Source organism: Pyxicephalus adspersus, chromosome 6 (assembly GCF_032062135.1).
Source record: "Pyxicephalus adspersus chromosome 6, UCB_Pads_2.0, whole genome shotgun sequence".
Classification (NCBI taxonomy): Eukaryota; Metazoa; Chordata; class Amphibia; order Anura; family Pyxicephalidae; genus Pyxicephalus; species Pyxicephalus adspersus.
In genome coordinates this window covers 16,948,915-16,956,960 of record NC_092863.1, presented here as the reverse complement: position 1 = coordinate 16,956,960, position 8,046 = coordinate 16,948,915, and the positions used below count along the sequence as shown (strand labels likewise).

Below are 8,046 nucleotides of genomic sequence, written 5' to 3'. Positions count from 1 at the left end.
TCAGGCAATCCGTGATAAAATGAATTTGATGGGGTTCATTGAGAAGAATGTGACTTATATTGGTAGTCAGTTGAAAAAATGCTTCTCTTAGGGTGGTGGTCAGCATGCCATGTGTACAAGCTTAAAGGTTCATTGGTGGTATCATCTGACACTGGCATTGGACCTAGATCTTTTCTGGCACCATCAGATTGGAGGGTTATCAGCCACATCTTACGCAAATAGCAGGAGATGAATCCTGGTTGAGAAAACTCTTTTTTGATCTTTAAAGTTTTTGATTTTTTTGAAGTTTTTTGAACCCCTGTTTTATTTTAAAGGTATTGGGTGGGTAACCCTCCCTATTTGTCCTTGTGACCCTTGCCACCGATGCAGAAAGTAATAGGAAAACTTGTCTAAGCACAAAAGGTAATGGTAAATGCTCCATTGGATACATATGTTTTGGTGATATCTTTCAAACTATATACATAAACTTTAACACAGGATTATGGTTATTCTGTAATAGATGGCTAAAGTTTTGGCTAAAGTTTTGTTTTTAACTTACTAGAAAGATGTATGTTGCTTTATCAAAGCATGCCAGACTTTCTTCTTGCAAACTTTAAACACACAAGTAGGTATTAGCCGTGATTTAAAACTCAGATTTAGTCTGTCCTTTCAAAGACAGGTGCACTTTAGGTGTAGGAGGCACACTCATTACTGCTGCTAATAAAATACATGTCATTGACCTTTGCTGTTAAGTCAAACTTAACATTAGAAACTGAAGTTATTACTGCTCAGGTCGGGAATGGGGACTTCTCAGGGTAACACTAAAAGTGCATTTGTTATATACCAAAGTGAAAGCCCATCTTGTGCGGTCTGATATAAATGCACCATACTCTTATTAACCCACAACCCAACACCAACTTTCTAAGAAAACAATACCAGACATGTAGTATAGCAGTCAGAACAGATTTTATTTAATCTCAAGAAGTTTTTGTAGGCTTCATTAACATTAAGAAAAATTGAAAGCAATGTATAGTTTCTTGCACCCCCAAGCCCATGATGAGAATCAGATTGAGAATCTTGGCCTTTTTGTCTTAATTTAGCTTCTCTTCAACCTCCTGCACAGAGGAAGATACAACCTTTCCATCTACCACTTCCTCCACAATAGTCTTCACCTTTCTGGTTTTGGTTGGGTCTGAAATGAAGATCAGGAAATTTCATTAATAAAAATATTAAGACCCATACTAAGACTCCCAGAGTTAGGACTCAACATAATAAATATAGAATTAGCCAAATGTATATATTTCATGCTATTTCTCTTTCTGCATTTGTCCCTGTTCCATTTTTCTCTTGAATTCCCTCTAGTAAAAATAGAAAGTGAGGGGAAATACAGAAAAAGGAGTAGAAATTTAAAATAAGTTCTAATCCTTCCCCACTCTATCCAAAACTAGAAAACAAAAACATATTACTTGTCTTTGTTTGGCATTGTAAGTACCAATAGCAAAATTAATTCATTGCTTACCAAGTACAATAAAATAACAACAATACAACTACAACAAAATACTTACAAAGGTTTATGTACTGGTACTAATGCCTAAAATCTGAAAGAAACCTGAGTAATAAAATAGAACATGTTACCTCTTTTCTCTTCAATGGATGATGCTTTTGCTTTTGCAGCAGCGGATGATGATGTGGCGGATGAGGATGATGATGATAATGATGATGAAGTCACTTTGGAAGACTTTGTAGAGGTAGAAAATTGCCTGGAGAAAAATAGTTTGCATGACTTAGAGTTCTGAAAATATATCTTGTGAGATCAACAAGAAGTGAAAGGAATAAAACTGCAAGCTCAAACTGTAAAGTTCTTTCCAATTATTCTAGACCAAGCCCACTGTTATCAATGCCCAGCCCTCAATCAACCAATATCTACATATGTGCCCACTCCTCTGATTATCTCTACAAATATGGGGCAATTCTATCCATATATCCATAAACAGCAGGTTTTTAAAAAATCTGCTTTGTATGTTTATAAACATTATATATAAATACCCATGTGTCCTTTTGGGTCTACATTTTTTATCTATTAAATTTATTTCTGGCACTCACCCTAGTTCTCCCTCCAACAGGCGGCGGTATGTTTCAATTTCCATCTCCAGTCTGGTCTTGATATCAAGCAGCTCTCTGTACTCTTGGCTCTGGCGTTCCATGTCTGATCTGATCTGGAAGAGCTGCTCCTCGATTCCACTGATAACAAACTGTAGCTGTTGAAGCTGAGAGCCATAGCGGCCATCTGTCTCAGCCAGGGTGTCTTCAAGGGATTTTTTCTATAAGCACATAAACATGGTATTATTTTATTAATATATGCTTTCCATGCACAATATAAATTATATTTCCAACATCATCTAAAAAAAATATGTGTTTCTCTTGAGGCTCATGTGCCAGGCGTTACACTTCCTCAGCTACCTGTCTACCCAAGGTACTCCTCCACTTCCCTCTATCAACAGCACATATAACTGCTATACTTCTGGTGGCCCTGATGTTAATAGTCCTTTACCTAGCTCTAGAGCAGGGATGTCAAACTCTGGCCCGTGGGCCAAACCAACGCCGCTGCAATGAAATAATGCTGCTATTAAAATTCCCGGCATCACTGGTGTCTATAGACCAGCGGGCTCTCTGCCTATGCATGGCCCTGCATTGGACTGTTTCATAGACGCAAGTAATGCTGGGAATTGTAGTAGCAGCATCACTCAGGTCTATAGACCAGCGGGCTCTCTGCCTATGCATGGCCCTGCATTGGACTGTTTCATAGATGCAAGTAATGCTGGGAATTGTAGTAGCAGCATCACTCAGGTCTATAGACCAGCGGGCTCTCTGCCTATGCGTGGATCCGCATTGGACTGTTTTATCGACGCAAGTAATGCAGGGAATTGTAGTAGCGGTGCTATTTCAATAGAGAGGGAGTTCCAACGGTGGGCCACCATAAGATTTAGCCCCCCTCAATTTTTCCAATAAATTTCAAGGTTGGCCCGTGACTTTGTCTAAGTTTATAATTTTTGCTCACTGTGTATTTGAGCTTAACACCCCAGCTCTAGAGGGTGAGCTTTGGGAGATTGGTTGGTGAATGGGTCGTGGAGTGGAATATAGGTTTTTGTTTTGTTTGTCTCCAGCATGGAGAGTCTAATTCTGTGGAAAGTATACCTACAGACAGACCAGATTTATCTATGTTTTTACATTATTTCCATTAATTTGATGTATTGTAGGTAACGTTGGCCTCGACTTTCTGTAAATGCTTTCTTCAAGATTTTGGTAGAGGTCTGTGTGACTTTTTACGAGCCAAGTCAAAAGAGTATCATGAGCATAGGTACTTATATTAGATAAGAAGACCTATCTCACAATTTGCATTACGATTCATCCAAAGGTGTAAGGTTGGGTCAGGAATCTGTGAAGTACACTTGAGTTGCCCCAATTTTGCAAACCATGGATATATGGAGCTGATTGTCACAAGTTTCGAAATGTACACTTATCTAAAGAGTCCTTGTATGCTGTAGCATAAACATACCCCTTACTGAAAACATAATTTATTAATTTGGAGGAGTGTCCACATAGTTCTGACATATACATAAGTATGATGGTCAAAGCTCTATAAGCTTTTGGCCAAGTACAGACAATAGCCCTCAAAAGGTGGCTGTATATCTCTCCTAGGTTCCTCTCAGACTGAATCCTGTCTACTTGGATGATGTTGTATTTAGGTTTGCTCCAGCAAGGTTTTGTTTACAAAGATATTACTATGTTATAGCTCTATATATAATATTAGACAAGTGAATTTGTCCATTAGGAGCCACTCTGACAGTTATATACAGGTACAGGATGTGTTATTGTTTTAGGGTATTATGTTTAGTTTCATTAGGTGTGGAAGTTTTCATCTAGTTTTACCTTTTTTGTAGTTTAGATGCATACCTATCTTGGCCTTTTCTAAGCATACATAAAAAAATTAAACATACTTGAGTAACCACCTACCCCACTATAAATGCCCTAATGTTTCTTTATTTCTCCAATTGTTGAAAATAGTGAATAACGTAAAAGTTTTACAGCCTCCTAACCCAACTCACATTTTCAGTGTCTAAAGGTCATTGGTTGTGTTCTTCCTAGATTTTATTTACTTAAATGAATGAATTTCATTTGACCTACCAATGCTAGCTGAGACTGTAGCTCTATCTCCAAGCCTTGGAGGGTGCGTCTAAGGTCAGTGATTTCGGACTTGCTTGTTTCCACTTGTTCCACACCGGCTGAGATCTGTTGGTTCAGTTCCTTGCTCTGAAAGGATTATGAATGAATAAGTTAATTGACTATACAGCAAAAAAGAAGCCAAACTTGTGCAGAATACATTTCCCCCAAAATCTTCCTTATAGACTTTCACTTTGACCTTGGTATGTGTTCTCCATCATAAAGATCATCTACTTAAAGAATGCCATTATTAACTCAAGGTATACTGCTGCAGTACAATCACAAAGTACAGTTCAGTTTATATGCATATCACAGCAAATATATTCTCATTAAAAAAGTGGACTACAGAAAATTATTCTTCTGTGAAATTGTTATGCTATTTTAGACGTAACCTGCAAATAATACAATGTATGGATCTGTAAATATATGAGCAGGTTAGTATTTCACAAGTCTCTTCCTTACCTTTGATGCAAACAAAGCCTCGGCATCTCTACGGTTCTTCTCAGCCAGAGCTTCATAGTCAGCTCTCATGTCATTCAGAATCTTGGTGAGGTCCACTCCTGGAGCAGCATCCATCTCTACATTGACCTGGCCTGCAGCACTGCTTCTTGCAATCTGCAATTCCTAGGTAGGAATAAAAGAATAGTATATGTGTCAATATCCAGTGCTCGAAGAAAAAAATAAGAATGAAAATCCTGGGAAAATGTCAAAGGATGCAGAAAACCTTACCTCTTCATGGTTCTTCTTAAGGTAAGCCAGCTCTTCTGATAGGCTTTCATATTGGATCTCCAGATCTCCTCTGGACAAGGACAGGTCATCCAGGGCTCTGCGGAGGCCAGCAATGTCACTCTCAACGCTCTGGCGGAGAGCTAGCTCTTTCTCATACCTTAGGGAGCAAACAATAGTAAATATCAAACACAATGGCTATGGATGGTTTTGCGGTATTTGATCATTATCACTGGCGTCACTTTCTAAAAGAAGGACTTGGGATTCACACTTTCTGAGATAGTCATGTAGATTAGACTGCAACATTCCGGATTTCCATACTTAGTCCAGTGGCTTCAGGTATTAATACCACTGGATCTACATGACAGTCACATCATCTGTATGTTCAAAAGGAGTGTGTGGTCAACAGTTCTTTACATGTGATAAATGCAATATGAATGCCTAATCTTTAAATGCATTAAAACTAATAATACGTAAATATTTGTTTTTTATGGCTTTTTTTCAGTGGGTTTTTATTGATTGGATTGAAGCTGGATTTTAACATCTCTAATTTATATCCCTTTTTAATTTAAACAAAAAGACCCCCCATTTAACGTACTTCAATCTGAAGTCATCAGCAGCCAGTCTGGCGTTGTCAATCTGCAGTACAAGCTTGGAGTTTGAAATAGTGGCATCCAGGATCTAAAATATGGAGTGAAAAACAGTTATTCCACCAATATGAGTAATACAGATTGATCAAGTGTAAATGCAACTGTGTTTTTGGAGTTCTCACTACTACTCATAATAATGTGTATATAGCATAGTAAATATTCCTAACAAGCGGTAGGTCAGATAGGCAGCAACTTTACTGCTCTTTAAATTAATTTTTGTGATTAGGATAGCCAGCCAAAGACATCCTGAGATCAGTTCTAAAATATTTAGTAAACCTGGTAGAGAAATAAAATATTTTTTAATGCACAGGTAATTCATTATGCTGGTCAGGTACTTTGAAGTGTCTTTTAAGTAAATTACTGGTAAATGGTATACTGTGCAGAGCATTTGTAGATAAATCCAACAACACTTTATTAAAACAATAGAGTATATTAGGTATTAAAGAACTGTTCTATTGTATGCAGTATTTTTCAACAGAAGCCTATTACCATATATACTCAAGTATAAACTGATTTGAATATAACCTGACCACTCTATAAGAAATAGACCAGCTATAAATCAAAAAGGATCAGCTTGCTGTCAATGATGGCCTTGCTGGGGTTAAGGTTCCTGCGGATGTTGTCTGCCCTATTGCCCACTGCATCACTCAACCTAGATGTAGTTTCCATTTCCTGCTTTGATTATTCTGCATGACCTCATAAGCTGTATATTCTCAATGAAGCTAAATAAGTCATTACTACTAAAAGCTCAACTATAATGAATGGTGGGCACTGATTGAATTGAGCAAGAGGTAGCTATACCCATCTCCGCAGAACACTCTCCATACACTCCGCCAGTCATTGACCCAAATATAAACTTAGATTTACAATACAATGTTTTTTGGGAGCTAAACAAAGCTTGGTTTATATATGAGTATATGATGTACTTTCTAAAAATTGAACAAGAATAGACATTTCCCCTAGATTATCCAATCCTTCATTACCCATACAGTTATTGAATTATAATTACTGACCAATAGAACTACATTCAAATGGTAAGAAACATTTCAAAGGAAAAAGTTGGAATTTTTCAATCACCCATCAAATTTTCCTATGAAATATTTTATTATAACAATATTCTGGCATTTTTATACACTCGTAAATATATCATTAAATCAAATCTTACCTGTCCCCTCAAGTCACTGATGATTTCAAAGTACTTGCTGTAATCTCTAGCTCCTGCACCTGCTCCAGCACCCACTTGCTTTTCATACCACTCACGGATCTTGATTTCCAGCTCAGCATTGGCTGCTTCCAGGGCCCTGACCTTTTCTAGGTAGGAAGCCAGACGGTCATTGAGGTTCTGCATGGTCTGTTTGTCATTTCCAGAGAAGGCACCTGAAGACCCAGCACTGAAAGAAAATCCAGCACCACCACTTGATCCACCAAAACCTCCACCATAGCTTCCAGCTCCAAATGCGCTACTGCCATAACCACTTCCAAAACCACTTCCGTAACCACTTCCGTAACCACTTCCAAAGCCTCCACCAGAGCTTGAGACTTGATAAGATGATGCTGAGCTGAAGCGGGTAGACATGGTGGAAGTTTTGATGAAAACACTCTGTCTCAGACAAAGGAGATGAAGAGGTGATGTGGATGTTAATTACGGTCTGTAGCTTCTATATATACAATTTGCAAAGGGCGTTTTAAAGTGGAAAATTCACCTTGAGAAAAACTATTTGGCCAGTCAACAGCTGCTGGTCCTGCCCCCAGAAAAGAAGTCTTTTTTTTTTTTACATCAATTATGTAACCCTCAGGCTTTTTGTATAATGTTATATGACTACAGTTAGGGAGGGGTACATTCTCTAAAAGTTTTTCCCCCATTAGTTTGCTCTGGGCTTCCTTGTATGTTCCCAACTTTACGGTTGCCTGTCTGCTCAAGGCAATGTCAGCGGTATGTTAAAAAGGTTTGTTTGGCATGCAATCAATAAGACATTACACTTTGTACATGACCATAAACATTTTTCTTGACAATCAGGAATGCTATAGCAAGTTTTGATGTTTAAATGATATTTATCAGTATATATATCTATATTCTTGGGTTCCTAAATCTATTTTTTCTCCAAAAAATGTAATTTATTTTTAATAAAATCCTAAATCCTATAGCCTATGTCTGCAATATATATAACAGCAGTAATATCCCATGAATGCTTGGTAATAGTTCTTTTTGTTCAACCCTTATTGTCACACAGAATTGTTGTTATATATATTTATAATATAGCAAACATGGCCTAGTATGGCTGCCAAAGGTGTCACACAGCCTTTCACACTTGTTGCTGACTGTCAGTACCATATTCCAGTAAATTACATTTTTTCAGGCATCCTCCCTGCCAAACACGACCATCCACATGGGTCGTCATTGATGGGGTGCCTTGACAAGCCTGTCCAATATTATAGGTTAATTGGTATACTTCTGTACTTTCTTACAGAT

At 37.8% G+C, this 8,046-nt stretch overlaps 1 protein-coding gene across 1 annotated transcript; it reads right to left on the bottom strand.

Moving 5' to 3' along the window:
- Nucleotides 1-1,021: 1,021 nt before the first annotated feature.
- On the bottom strand, nt 1,022-7,152 carry LOC140332482 (keratin, type I cytoskeletal 47 kDa-like). Its single transcript, XM_072413729.1, is given in 8 exon segments — nt 1,022-1,171; nt 1,615-1,644; nt 2,048-2,300; nt 4,165-4,290; nt 4,663-4,824; nt 4,930-5,086; nt 5,525-5,607; nt 6,742-7,152. Coding segments are annotated over 8 exon segments (1,323 nt in total). The 3' UTR covers nt 1,022-1,070.
- Between the last annotated feature and the right edge of the window lie 894 nt (nt 7,153-8,046).